This window comes from Poecile atricapillus, chromosome 23 (genome assembly GCF_030490865.1).
Source record: "Poecile atricapillus isolate bPoeAtr1 chromosome 23, bPoeAtr1.hap1, whole genome shotgun sequence".
Taxonomy (NCBI): domain Eukaryota; kingdom Metazoa; phylum Chordata; class Aves; order Passeriformes; family Paridae; genus Poecile; species Poecile atricapillus.
Genome location: NC_081271.1, coordinates 1,419,881 through 1,433,996, shown reverse-complemented (window position 1 = coordinate 1,433,996; position 14,116 = coordinate 1,419,881). Strand labels below are relative to the sequence as shown.

At 61.8% G+C, this 14,116-nt stretch overlaps 1 protein-coding gene across 1 annotated transcript; it reads right to left on the bottom strand.

The window, feature by feature from the left end:
- Positions 1 to 4,747: 4,747 nt before the first annotated feature.
- On the bottom strand, positions 4,748 to 13,502 carry PRELP (proline and arginine rich end leucine rich repeat protein). Its single transcript, XM_058856038.1, has 3 exons — positions 13,345 to 13,502; positions 7,590 to 8,541; positions 4,748 to 6,621 (listed from the first exon to the last, which is right to left on the bottom strand). The coding sequence occupies exons 2-3, from the start codon at positions 8,524 to 8,526 to the stop codon at positions 6,443 to 6,445; spliced, it is 1,116 nt and encodes a 371-aa protein (XP_058712021.1). The 5' UTR covers positions 8,527 to 8,541; positions 13,345 to 13,502; the 3' UTR covers positions 4,748 to 6,442.
- Between the last annotated feature and the right edge of the window lie 614 nt (positions 13,503 to 14,116).

Below are 14,116 nucleotides of genomic sequence, written 5' to 3'. Positions count from 1 at the left end.
CCTGCGCCCGGCCAGGGACACCGCGCCGAGGGATGGGGTCTGGAACGGGCACCGAGAGCTGGATGGATGCGGGGGGGACAGGGAACCCCCAGCCCGGGGGGACAGACAGCCCCCAGCCCCGGGGAGGGACAGACAGCCCCCAGCCCCGGGGGGGACAGACAGCCCCCATCCCCGGGGAGGAACAGACAGCCCCCAGCCCCACAGGGGACAGACAGCCCCCAGCCCCGGGGATGGACAGACAGCCCCCAGCCCCCCAGGGGACAGACAGCCCCCAGCCCCCCAGGGGACAGACAGCCCCCAGCCCCACAGGGGACAGACAGCCCCCAGCCCCGGGGGGGACAGACAGCCCCCATCCCCGGGGGGGACAGACAGCCCCCAGCCCCGGGAGGGACAGACAGCCCCCAGCCCCGGGGAGGGACAGACAGCCCCCAGCCCCACAGGGGACAGACAGCCCCCAGCCCGGGGGGACAGACAGCCCCCAGCCCGGGGGGACAGACAGCCCCCAGCCCCACAGGGGACAGACAGCCCCCAGCCCCGGGGACGTTCGGTGACCCTTTTCAGCCCATTTCACACTCGGCTGTGCAGGAGAGGCCCTGCCGGTGTTTCCCGGCTTTCCCAGCCCCGGGGAGTGCGGAGGGGTCGGGGGGTGATGAGGGGGTCGGGGAGTGAGGAGGGGGTCGGGGGGTGATGAGGGGGTCGGGGCACTCGTGGCGATGGGTGGAACCGGTCCCTGGCCCAGCAGCAGCCGAGGGGAACCAGCCCCTCCCTGGAACTGCTGCTCCCCCCTTCTGCTCCCACATCCAGGTCTCGGAATCCCGGGATTCTGCTTCTCCAACATCCTGGGGAACCAGAGGCCGCAGGATCCGTGCGGGGAGCCCCCCAATCCTCGCAGCTCCACATCCAGACCCTCCAGGGCCCATTCCCACAGAATTCCCTCACTCGGGGCTTCCCTCCCATGGGACACCCACGGCAGAGTAGGGGGAGGCTCCCATCCCCTTCAGCCTCTCCCAGCCCAAATCCCAAACCCCAAATCCCAAATCCACCACCCAGCCCAGAGGTTTTTCACTCCGTCCTGAGGATGCTGCTCCCAAATTCTTGCTGTTTTCCCCCAGATCCGCCCATTCCCAGTGCGCTGAGCCCCCCGGCACCCCCCAAACCCTCCCAATCCCCAGCTACCCCAGCCCGGGGGGCTCTGGAGGAACCAAAGGGAGCCGGCACCGACGTACCCTCTGTCCTTCCTCCTCCTCCTCCTCCTCGGTGTGGAGAGCCCCGCTCGGTGGCAGGGGCTGGGGGAGATGCTGGGGAAGGGCTGCCGGGCTTTTAAAGCACGGACAGGAGGAGGAGGAGGAGGAGGAGGAGGAGGAGGAGGAGGGGGGCTGCTCTGGGGGTCCGGCCGAGGGGACAGGCAGGATGCGGCCAATCAAACCGGCGGTCCCCTGCTGCGACCTTCCATTGTCGCCAGGGCCAGCCGGCCCCGGTGGTGGCTCTGCTCCAGCCCGGGCTGGGGCTCAGAGGGGCGGCAGAGGAGGGGGACGAGCGCTGATGGCTCCCTGGTGTCCCCAGGGGCAGGGGGACACGGCTCTGGGCAGGGGGACAAAGCCAGAGAGCGACCCCGGGCTGGATCCGGCCCCGGGGACACCCCAAAGCACCAGGGGGACCCCAATGACCGGCCCAGGGTTTGGGGGGCTGCACAGACCCCCCACCCCCGGCCAGGGCTCATCTCGAGGGGCCACCCCCCTCCTGGGGGATGTCACCGCGGGGCTGGGACACCCCAGGAGGGGCAGAGCCAGCACGGCAGCCCCTCCTGGGCAGCCTCGTGCCCACCCACGGCCGCGAAAATGTTCCTGTCGCCAGCGGCGCATCGCCCCCCACGCACCACCCACCCTCCCGGAGCACCCATCTGCTCGAGGGGCGGCCGGGGACACCCCCGCAGCCCCCCCAGCCCCCCGTGGGCACCGGCGGCATCCGCAGCGCCCCCAGCCCACTCCGTGCTCCCCCCCAGCCCCGGCCAGGACAGCCCCGCTCAGCACGGAGCGGCCGCTAATCTTCATTAAGCCCCTCATTAGGCGGCTCGGTGGCCACCGTGACGGAGGCGATGTGGCAGCTCGGGGGGCGACAGCGCTGCCAGGGGAAAGGGGCTGGGCCAGGGTCCCCAGGACAGCGGAGTCCCCAGGGCTGAAGGGTCCCCGAGGGGTGAAGGGTCCCCAGGACAGCGGGGTCCCCCAGGACAGTGGGGTCCCCAGGGCTGAAGGGTCCCCGAGGGGTGAAGGGTCCCCAGGACTGCAGAGTCCCCCAGGACAGTGGGGTCCCCAGGACTGCAGGGTCCCCAGGGTTATGGGGTCTTTGGGGTCTTTGCTTTTCTGTGCTGGCCCCGTGGATGATGTCCTGTCCTTGTCCCCACAAGCAGCAGCCTCCCCTTGTCCCCCCTCAGCGTTCCCTGCATGGTCGGTGTCCCCTGGAAGGTCCCCGCGCCTGTCACCGTCCCAAAAGTCCCTGAGCGCCCAGCATCCCCCAAAGGGTGGGTGCCGAGCCTCTCAGAGCGAGGGGTCCCTGCTCGGCACCCACAAATGGGGTTGGGGCGTCACCAGCTGCGAGGGGGGATTGACCGGAGCCAGAATTCCCCCTGATCCCAACCCCTGGGGGATCCAGAACCTTTCCAGCACTGGGAACAGCAGCTGAGGAGCCCCCACCCCGCTAATGTGGGGTTAACCCCACTAATCCCAGCCTTCCCCGTCACCCCACAGGAGCAGCTTCCCAAACTCTCAGCCCCAATCCCGAGTTGGGGTACCGAGGGTTTGCAGGGAGCAGGTTTGGGGTGCTCAGATCCCGTGGGAGAAGGGTCTGACATCCTGAGGGAGGGAAAAAAGCCCCGCCGCGAGTGGGGGATTCACGCTCCGGTTACGAAACACCGGGGCTGGGAGGGGCGGCCCCACAGCCGCACCCAAAGCCGCTCAGCCCCTCCCGGCAGCATCCCCACGCCTCATCCCACATCCTCACACCTTCCCCCGCAGCCGTCCTCCCTCTCCACTCGGGATTCGCGTGGGGGCAGCGGCAGCAGGAGCGGCTTTGGGGACGCTGAGGGGACGCGCAGGAGGAGAAGCCGCTGCCGCCACCCACCCGGCTCGTGTGGGAACACGCGCAGCCCGAGCCCGGATCCCCGCGGCTGCCGGGGCTGGGAGAGCGCCGTGGAGGTGGGATGTGACCCCAGGGATGGGGCCCTGCATCCCAGATTTTACAGGGAAGGGTGTGGACGCTGGGACGGGGCTGTGGATGCAGGATTTTGGGATGTTATCCCAGGGATGTGTCCCTGCATCCTAGATTTTACAGGGAAGGATGTGAATGCTGGAACGGGGATGTTATCCCATGGATGTGGATGCTGGGATGGAGCTGTTATCCCGTGGATGTGGATGCAGGATTTTGGGATGTTATCCCGTGGATGTGGATGCAGGATTTTGGGATGTTATCCCATGGATGTGGCTGCAGGATTTTGGGATGTTATCCCGTGGATGTGGATGCAGGATTTTGGGATGTTATCCTGTGGATGTGGATGCAGGATTTTGGGATGTTATCCCATAGATGTGGCTGCAGGATTTTGGGATGTTATCCCATGGATGTGGATGCAGGATTTTGGGATGTTATCCCATGGATGTGGATGCAGGATTTTGGGATGTTATCCCATAGATGTGGCTGCAGGATTTTGGGATGTTATCCCATGGATGTGGATGCAGGATTTTGGGATGTTATCCCATAGATGTGGATACAGGATTTTGGGATGTTATCCTGTGGATGTGGATGCAGGATTTTGGGATGTTATCCCGTGGATGTGGCTGCAGGATTTTGGGATGTTATCCCATGGATGTGGCTGCAGGATTTTGGGATGTTATCCTGTGGATGTGGATGCAGGATTTTGGGATGTTATCCCACGGATGTGGATGCAGGATTTTGGGATGTTATCCCATGGGTGTGGATGCAGGATTTTGGGATGTTATCCCATGGATGTGGCTGCAGGATTTTGGGATGTTATCCTCTGGATGTGGATGCAGGATTTTGGGATGTTGTCCCGTGGATGTGGATGCAGGATTTTGGGATGTTATCCCATGGATGTGGATGCAGGATTTTGGGATGTTATCCCATGGATGTGGATGCAGGATTTTGGGATGTTATCCCATGGATGTGGCTGCAGGATTTTGGGATGTTATCCCGTAGAGCCCTGTGACGGGTCCTGGCAGCTGCTGGGGCTGGGAGAGCGGCTTTGGAGATTTCCACGCTGCTCCCACCGGGAAAATCCCCCCGGGGAGGTTTGTAGGGATTCCCCTGGTGCCACGGGAGCAGCTCATGGCTGTCACCTGTCCCGACGCTCAGTGTCACCTTCTGCCGGGGTGACAGCAGCGTGTGACACTGCCTTTGACTCCAGGGCTGAGAGCCCAACCCCTCAAACCCTGGTTTGGGGTCAAGACACCTTAAATCCCACTCCATCACCACCTTCCACCCCCCCAGGCTGCTCCAGCCTGGCCCCAGACACTTCCAGGGATCCAAGGACAGCCACGGATTCTCTGGGAATTCCATCCCAGCCCCTCTCCACCCTCCCAGCCGAGAATTCCTTCCCAAATTCAGCATCACTGCAGCCAAAACCCCAAACCCACCAGCCCCCAAAAATATTGGGAGAGCTGTCCCCAGGCAAGGAAATTTTGCTGCTGGACGAAGCAGCGCCTGAGGAAGGCGAGGATGGATCAGGGAGAGCTCGGGGTCCCTTGTGAATGATTTTATTTCCACTGCTGCAGGGAGTGGGAGTGCAAATCCCATAAAGTTGCCGGGTTGGGAGGCACACGTGGCTCTAGGAATATCTGTACATTCTACCAGTCTATATACACATCAGATATAAATATAGATAAATCCTATTTATCGAGGGCTCCGTCCGGGTTTAGGGCTGGAACCTGTCCCACCCAACTGCAGGGAGAGCTGGAAAAGGGATTTGATAGTCGGGAAAAACCTCCTTAATTAGCAGGAGGTTTTAATTAAGGGGGAAAGGGGAGCATCCCTGTGCCATCCGCAGGGAGAAGGACACGGTGCCCGTCCGTGGCCATCCCGGGAAGGGTCAGTTCTGCTGGCTGGACACAAAGGAGCTTTCTTTGGTTTATTTAATGCTCGTTGCAGTGGGATTTTGATTTTTTTTCTTTTTTTCCCTCTCTAATGCTCGGCCTTTAAATCCAAATCCTGAGACTCAGGAAGAAGAGAAGAAAATAATCCCCCCTAAACCCGGACACCCTATAAATGCAGGTACAGCTATGGAAGGGGGAAGCGATACATGTGAGGACGAGGAAGAGAAGGGATAAAAATAGCTCTTCCAAAGGATAATTCTTCCCTTTTCTTTCCCCTTCCTTTTATTTCTAATTAAAAAAAAAAAAAAAGAAAGGGCAAAACCCAGTCATGTGTGATTGGCTCCAGAGAGAAACTGAGCCGTGGATGTGGCCCTGAATCCTCAGATCTCAGAGGGAAGAGTGAAGGATTTTGGGATGGGGCTGTGACCCCATGGATGTGTCCCTGCATCCTCCGATTTTACAGGGAGGGATTCAGGATTTGGGGATGGGGCTGTGACCCCATGGATGTGGCCCTATATCCCAGATTTCACAGGGAAGGATTCAGGATGCTGGGATGGGGCTGTGACCCCATGGATGTGGCCCTATATCCCAGATTTCACAGGGAAGGATTCAGGATGCTGGGATGGGGCTGTGGCCCCATGGATGTGGCCCTATATCCCAGATTTCACAGGGAAAGGTGCAGGATTTGGGGATGGGGCTGTGACCCCATGGATCGGTGCTGGGATGGGGGATTTGAAGCCGGGAAGGGGCGGGTCTTTCCCAGGGGATGTGGGGAGGTGCGGCCCACGCAGGGCGCAGGATCCAGGGGCAGGACACCCTCCCTGCTCCATCCCGGCAAATCCACAGCTCCAGGAGGGATTTAGATCCTCCTCCTCCAAGGAAATGTGGAGACAAAGCTCTCCAGAAGGGCCCAGGTGACAGGAGTGTCCCCATCCCCTGGCACGGCCAGATCGACCATCCTCGCTCCACTTCCACGGATCCCACCCAGCCCAGCCTCCAAAATCCAGCGGGAATCATTCCCCAGGAACAGGGACACGCTCCAAGCCCAGCTCCTCCAGCAGCTCCATCCAGAGCGAACCCGACGCGCCCAGAACTCTGCTGGGTGCCAAGGGACGGACGGAGCCGGCTCGGGGGCTCGGGGACAAGGACAGGAGCTGGGGTGGCAGCCGGGACACGGCGCTGTCCTGCAGAGAGCGGTCCCCAAGGCTGTGCCTGCAGGGGAGGAGAGGGAGGAGCGGGGAGAGGGATGCGGAGGGAGAGGGGGGAGAGGGAGGAGAGAGGGTCCCACGTGTCAAACGCCGCCGGGGGGTGAAATGTCCGAGCAAAGCCGGGCCTGGGAGAGGCTAAAACACCACGGACTGCAGCAGGCGGAAACACAGCATCAGGTCCAGAGGGATGGGCGGCTTCAGGAGGTTCCCGTCCAGCCGCAGGTAGCGGAGCCGCGGGACGCTGTCCAGGTCGGAGGGAGAGAAATCCTGGATGGACACCAGCGAGGTGGGGCAGATCTGCGTGCCGTTGATTTCTGTGGGGAGAGGAGGAAGAGCGGGATGCAGGTTAGGGAAAAGGGAATGTGGGAAGGAGGAAAAAGAGGGTTTGGGAAAAGGGAATGTGGACAGGAGGAAAAGCGGGATGTAGGTTAGGGAAAAGGGAATGTAGGAAGGAGGAAAAAGAAGGTTTGGGAAAAGGGAATGTGGACAGGAGGAAGAGCGGGATGTAGGCTATGGAAAAGGCAATGTGGGCAGGAGGAAGAACAGGATGCAGGTTAGGGAAAAGGGAATGTGGACAGGGGTAAGAATGGGACGTAGGTTAGGGAAAAAGGAATGTGGGAAGGAGGAAAAAGAGGATTTGGGAAAAGGGAATGTGGACAGGAGGGATAGAGGGATGTGGGTTAGGGAAAAGGGAATGTGGACAGGAGGAAGAATAGAGGGATGCAGGTTAGGGAAAAGGGAATGTGGGAAGGAGGAAAAAGAGGGTTTGGGAAAAGGGAATGTGGACAGGAGGAAAAGCGGGATGTAGGCTATGGAAAAGGGAATGTGGGCAGGAGGAAGAACAGGATGCAGGTTAGGGAAAAGGGAATGTGGGAAGGAGGAACAGGGGGTTAGGGAAAAGGGAATGTGGACAGGAGGAAAAGCGGGATGTAGGTTAGGGAAAAGGGAATGTGGACAGGAGGAAGAACAGGATGCAGGTTAGGGAAAAGGGAATGTGGGAAGGAGGAAAAAGAGGATTTGGGAAAAGGGAATGTGGACAGGAGGAAGAGCAGGATGTAGGTTAGGGAAAGGGGAATGTGGGCAGGAGGAAGAACGGGTTAGGGAAAGGGGAATGTGGACGGGAGGAAGAATAGAGGGATGCAGGTTAGGGAAAAGGGGATGTGGACAGGAGGGATAGAGGGATGTAGGTTAGGGAAAGGGAATGTGGACAGGAGGGATAGAGGGATGTAGGTTAGGGAAAAGGGGATGTGGACACGTGCCCCAGCCAGCCCCTGGGACTCACTCTCGATGGAGTTGTTGTTCAGGTAGAGGTGCTCCAGCTTGGAGCTGATGAAGGGCACGTTGGTGAGCTTGTTGTGGGCCAGGTGCAGCACCAGCAGGTTGGTGAGGTTGAAGGAATTTTTGGGCAGCCCCTTATCCGAGATCTGGTTGTAGTTGAGCCGGATGAAGGCCAGGTTGGGAAACTCCTTGAAATAATCGCTGGGGATGTCCTCAATGTTGTTCCTGTCCAGGAAGAGCTGGTGGATGGCGCTGGGCACGCCGGGGGGCATCTTCCTCAGGATGTTGTGGGCCAGGTTGAGCTGCATGAGGTTCTTGAGCCCCTTGAAGGTGTTCTTGTTGAAGACACCATCGCTCAGCTTGTTGTGGTGCAGGTCCAGCAGCACCAGGTTCTCCAGCTTGTTGAAAACACCGCTGGGGATCTTGGAGATCTGGTTCCTGCTGAGCCGCAGCTGCTCCAGGTTGGGCGGCAGGAAGGCGGGCACCTCCTTCAGCTGGTTCCTCTCCATGTAGAGGAAGATGAGGTTTTCCAGCTTCTCCAGCACCTTCCTGTCCACCTTGCGGATGCGGTTGTTGTCCAGGTTGACCCATTTGAGGCCGGTGGCGTTGCGGAAGGACTCCTCGGGCAGGTCGGCGATGAAGTTGTTCTGCAGGTACAGGTAGTGGATGCGGGGCGGGATCACCGGCACCGTGCGCAGGTTGCGGCTGTCGCAGTACAGCGCCGACGGGAAGTCCGGAGGGCAGTAGCATTCCCGGGGGCAGTCGGGGAAGATGGACGGGGGGCCCGGAGGGAGGGGAGGGGGCAGCTCGGTGGGCTCGGCCGGCTCCTCGAAGGGCGCGGGTGGCCGGGTGGGTCTGCGCGGGGGTTTCCGCCGCTGCCCGCCGGCCGCCGGCACCAGAGCGAGCACGAGGGGGAGAAGGAAGGCCAGGGCCACCTTCATGGTCCAGGTGTTTTCCTGCGGGGACACAAGGAGAGGGGGCTCACCAGGCTTTTCCCAGCGGGATTCATCACCCGGGCAGGATCAGAGCTGAGCCGGATGCCGGGCAAGGCAGAGGGAGGGTGGGAAGGAGCACGGAGAGAGGGGAGAGGGAGGAAGATGAGGAAAACCAGAGGAAGAAGGGAAATGGAAGTGAAAGTGAAAAAGGGAAAGTGCTGCTGAGATGGGAGAAGCCTTTGGTGCCCCTGGGGCTGCTGGTGCCAATTTTGGAGGGAAATCCGGCACTTCCAGCTCTCCCATCCAGCACAGCAGAGTGCGATTCGCTGCCCACCCTCCTTTTCCAGCCCATTTCCAGCTCTCCTCACACATGGAACCCCCAATTTCCATCATCCCTGGAGAGGGAAAAGCCTCCACCCAACGTGGAGCAGGCCACACCAACCCCCAGCAGGATCCACATCCCACCCTGGATGTGCCACCCTCTTCCAGCCCCACCTCTGCCAGCCCCAGCTCCCTTCAGAGCGATCCCACACTTTCCTGGGGCTCCCAGGAATTGATTTTCTCCAGGAAAAGATCCCGTTTTCGCCCCCCCCTGCAGGCCCAGCCTGTTCCTCCCGGCTCCATCTGGCTCTGGTTAACCCCGCACGCCTCCCGAGCCGGCTGCTTTCCATCAGGGCTCTGGCATCTCGCTGGGGGAAGGGAGGAGCAGCGAAGGAGCCAGCGGAGCCCGGAGCTGCCGGATCCTGAGCCCAGCAGAGCTGCAGCAGGTCCTGGCTGGGGATGGATGTGATCCTGTCCCCGCATTCTGGATTCAGTGTCTGGAAAACGGGAAAATGGGATCTGCCGTTTGTGCAGTGCCCTTCCCATTCCTCCAGCATCCCGCTCCTTCCCCGGACACAGCACATGGATCTTCATCCATGTTGTTCCAGAGCTTTCCAGGGGGTCCCAGAACTTTCCATGGGGTCCCAGAGCTTTCCAGGGGGTCCCAGAACTTTCCAGGGGGTTCCTCTGCTCCAGAACCTGGATTTTAGCCCCCACAAGCACCCAAGGGAGTATTGGGGGCTGAGAATATTCCAGCTGGGAGATGATATTCCAGCTGGGAGGTGATCTTCCATCCAGGACACAACATTCCAGCTGGGACACGCTGTGATCCAGGTGTTGGACCCACTCAGGCCACCCAGCAATGTCCCAGCAGGGTGGGGGCCAGGGCAGCGCTGTCACCCCGCTGAGGCTGCCCTGTCACCTCCACGTGAGGATTTGACATCCCAGATGTTTGGGGACTCGGCACAGAGCGGGAACAGCCACCAGAGCCAGGAATCCCGGCTGGAGAGTGACAAAATCCTGTGGAATTTTGTCACTCGGCTCCAGTGGCGGGAGGCCGACCCCGCCCCACATCCGTGTGGGGACTGTCCCAGCTCGGTGGCACTGCCACCACCCTTCCCCGGGGCGGGTCCTGGGGAAAGCAGGACCCACTTCCAAGCAAACTGCAGGAAAGCGGTGACATTCCCCAAAAAACAGGGATGCGACGAGCCCGAGGCCACCACAAGCGTCACAATCGCCTCCGAGCCGCTGGGAGATTCCAAGCCAGCTCCCCCTGGATCTGGAAAAGCTGGAAATCTGTTCTCCATCCAGCCGGATTTACTGGCGTGAATGCTGGGAGCAGAATTCCCGATCCCCCTGATCCGACCGGAGCCCCAGCACGGCCCCTGCCCTGCCAACCTCCCCTCCCGAGCTTTCCCCTCGCTCCCGAAGGACGGGACAGCTCCGATTCCAGCTGCCCACAAGGAATCCGTGCCACTGGAACAAAGTTAAGTCATGGAGCAACGGAGGAATTCAGGAAACCGACGGCCTGGCATGGAAAAAAGGCTCAATTCATGGATAAAACCAGTCCTGACACCTCCGGAGCCGCTGAGCTCGGCTTGGCTGCAAGACCAAGGCACCCAACAGGTCCCGGGGTTTTTCCCAGAAGGAGCCAGCTGCTCCTTCAGCCGTCCCAGTCAGAACGGACAATAAAAGAAAATAAATTAAAAATCGCCGCAGCAGCTGGAAATTCCAGCCCCGAACGCCGCTGGGGTTTGCTTTGCTCATAGTTTCTCTTCCCTGCATCCCAGTAACCCCCAGCTCCCAGCGGAGCTGGCTGCCAGCCCCGGGATGGGAGCCAAGGGCAGGGAGAAGCCGCCACCCCGGGCGAGTGGGAGCGGCACAAAGGTCGCCCCGGTGCGGGGGATTCGTCACGGGCTGAAGCCCCCGCGCTGTCCCTCGGGTGCCTCCTGCAGCGGTGAGGGGAGAGGGAGCAGCTGGACGCGGATATTTGTCCAAGATCCCGCTCCCGCAGAGGGATAAAGGGAATTTGAACTCTGGGAGAGGCAGGAAAAGCTTGGATGGCTGGAGTAGGGCCCCTTTCCAGCCCGTTGTTAGCTCCTCTCGTACATTCCCGCAATTCCCAGCATCCCTGGTGGGGGAAAAGCCTCCTTCCAGCCTGGGAGCGGGAATGTCGGAGCAGAACAAGGAGAGCAAGATAAAAATAACCACGAGGATCGGGCAAAGCTCCTTCCTTGGCCTCCCTGGCGTCCAACCCCGCTCGTGTCTCTGCGAGAGCCTGGCCCAACGCGGAGCTCGTTATCCAGCGGCTCTGGAGCGCTGGGAATCGTGGAAAAGGGGGAGGGCAGCCAGGCTGTCACCCGGGCGTCGCCGGAGTCCCTTGGGAAGCGCAGCCCTGATGCAACAACCCCGCGGTTCTCGCCCTTTCCCAGCGAGCAGCGGAGCCGGGCTGGAGCCGGGACTCGGTCCTGCCGCATTCCCGCTGGGAAAGGCGCTGTGTCCATGCAGGGATGGGGGACACCCGCCAGGGCTCAGCCAGGACAGGGCGACAACAGCACGGGGCTCCTGATCCAAAGGTTCATCCCGTCCTGTGCTCCCGGGTTCCCTCAGTCCCGGGGATCCTTCCCAAGGGTTCATCCCTTCCTCTGTTCCCGGGTTCCCTCAGTTCCCGGGATCATTCCCGAGGGTTCATCCCATCCTCTGTTCCCGGGTTCCCTCAGTCCCCGGGATCATTCCCGAGGGTTCATCCCGTCCTCTGTTCCCTCATTCCCCGGGATCCATCCCGAGGGTTCATCCCGTCCTCTGTTCCCTCATTCCCGCGGCAGCGCCCGTGGGAAGGCGGCCCTGGCAGGGAGCACCTTCCCGCTGCTTTCTGGGTGTCAGCAATTCCTCCCTCCCTGCGTGTCCCGACCCTTCCCAGCGCCGCTCCCGGCTGGGATCCGGCTGCCACACGCACTGGGAATGGCTGGACAGGGACAAAAGCGGATCCTGGCAGGAGCCGCTGCCAAAGCGCCGCCGGCCCGGACCCCACACACGCCCCGCTCCCCCCTCCAGCCGCCGCCTCGCCCCGCTCCGCTTCTCCCTCAGGCTGGGAAGCGGCTCCGAAGCCTCATTCCCTCCTCTCCAGCCTCTTCCAAGGGCAGGAGAAACCTCCCAAGGCTGCGCTTTGATCTCTTCCCGGCTGGAAGCGCGGATCCCTCATTCCCCGGGGATACCATTCCCACATTCCGGCTGTCCCGGGAAAGGCGCTGCGCTTCCCGGGAGGCAGCTCTGGGATGCTCTGGGCGCCACAGGAGGCAGGGCCGGGATCGCGGGATCCCAGGATCCCAGGATCGCGGGATCCCAGGGAAGTTTCCAAGCCCTCGCGTGCCGCGCTCCAGGGGGATGAATTCCCATGTTTCCCTTTGGAGCTGCTTTTCCCTAAACCTCTCCATCCGGCGGGGAAGGGCAGCTTTGGGATGAGCCTCTTCCAAGCAACAAAACCCGTTTTTTCTGGGATTTCGGTGAACATCGCTTCCCTCTCCTTCCTCCCATCGTCTCCTGGCGGAGCGGGGACAAAGAACCGGCTCCGAACGGGACCCCCGCGGGGGGCGCGGGGAGGGGGCTGCACCTCCCCGCCCACCTGGAGCTGAGCTGGCTCCGGGCAGGAAAAGTGGGATTACGAGTCCTGGGAATGTGCGGTGCGATCCAGGCAGGAAAACAGGGCTTTACCACCTACATTTTGGGCAGAAAAGCAGCCCGTTGGAGGCGGCCCTGGAGTTGTCGGGCTGCTCGCTCCCACCTCGCTCGGGTCCCTTCCGAAATTCCTTGTTCCCAATCCGGCACGGGGAGATGGGATCAGCCACCCAGAGCCCCCCCAAAGCCCGGTCCGGCTGCTCAGCCCCTGTTCCGGACAGAACAAGGTGCCTCGATGTCCCCGAAGGCTCCTGGTGGCGTTCCTGGCTCCGGAGGGGTCCCTCCTCCTCCTCTCTCCCTTTCCTCGCTTGTTTTCCCTCCCGCTCTCCAGGGCGGAGGATTGTCCTGGCCACGGCCGGGGCTCTGCGACCCCCGCGGCTCCCCCAATTCCGACCCCCTCCACCCCCAGTTTGGGCTCTGCAGCCCCCGCGGCCCCCCCAGTTTGGCTGCAGAGACAAAGATCCTGGGGTTGGGGGTGTGGGGGACACACAGAGGGCACCTCAGTGTCCCCCAAAACGCGCCTGGCAGTGGCCGCAGCGCTGTCACACCCCCGGGGCTTCCCTGTGACCCCACAGCCCCCCAAATCCCCCCCTCCTCCATCCCGCGGCGAGAGAAACTCCTGGAACCGGAGCAGAGGGAAAGAACAAAGACTCCAGAGCGCTGCAGGACAGAAGAACCAAGAGGAGAGGGGGGAAAAAGAGGAAGAGCAGATGTTTTTGGGGATGGAAGGGAGGCTGGAGAGGGCAGGAGCATCGTGGAGTCCTGGCTGGGAGGTTCAGGCAAGGTGAGAAGAGCCTGGGTGGGGGGAAACACCTGCCCAGAGCTTACCTGTGTGCACCTCTCCCTCCTCCTGCCTCCTATTAATCCCCAAGACAAGTTTCTCTCTGGCTTCTCTCTCCCTCCTCCTCCACCTCCTCCTCCTCCTCCACCGCCTCCTCCTCCTCTTCCTCCTCCTCCTCCCCGCTCCGCCACGAGCGAGCCCGGCCGGGGCGCGGGGGTTTTGTTGCTGGGAGCGGTGGGAGCGAGGGGGGCGGAGGACTGGGAGCACTGGGAGGGAGGGCTGGGAGGGAGGACTGGGAGGGCTGGGAGGGGGGGCTGGGAGCACTGGGAGGGAGGGCTGGGGGCACTGGGAGCACTGGGAGGGAGGGCTGGGAGCACTGGGAGCACTGGGAAGGAGGGCTGGGAGCACTGGGGGCACTGGGAGCACTGGGGGGGAGGGCTGGGAGCACTGGGGGCACTGGGATGGAGCACTGGGTGCACTGGGAGCACTGGGAGCACTGGGAGGGAGCACTGGGAGGGAGCACTGGGGGCACTGGGAGCACTGGGAGTACTGGGAGCACTGGGAAGGAGGGCTGGGAGCGCTGGGAGCACTGGAAGCACTGGGGGCACTGGGAAGGAGAACTGGGAGCACTGGGAAGGAGGGCTGGGAGCACTGGGAGCACTGGGAGCACTGGGAAGGAGAACTGGGAGCACTGGGAAGGAGAACTGGGAGCACTGGGAAGGAGAACTGGGAGCACTGGGAAGGAGGGCTGGGAGCACTGGGAAGGAGAACTGGGAGCACTGGGAAGGAGAACTGGGAGCACTGGGAGGGAGCACTGGG

What these genes read in the sequence shown, in the direction of transcription:
- PRELP (XM_058856038.1), bottom strand. Translation starts at nt 8,526, where the DNA reads ATGAAGGTGGCCCTGGCCTTCCTTCTCCCCCTCGTGCTCGCTCTGGTG. An exon ending in GAACAACAACTCCATCGAGA is followed by an intron (nt 6,622 to 7,589) that starts GTGAGTCCCAGG and finishes CTCTCCCCACAG; the next exon opens with AAATCAACGGCACGCAGATC.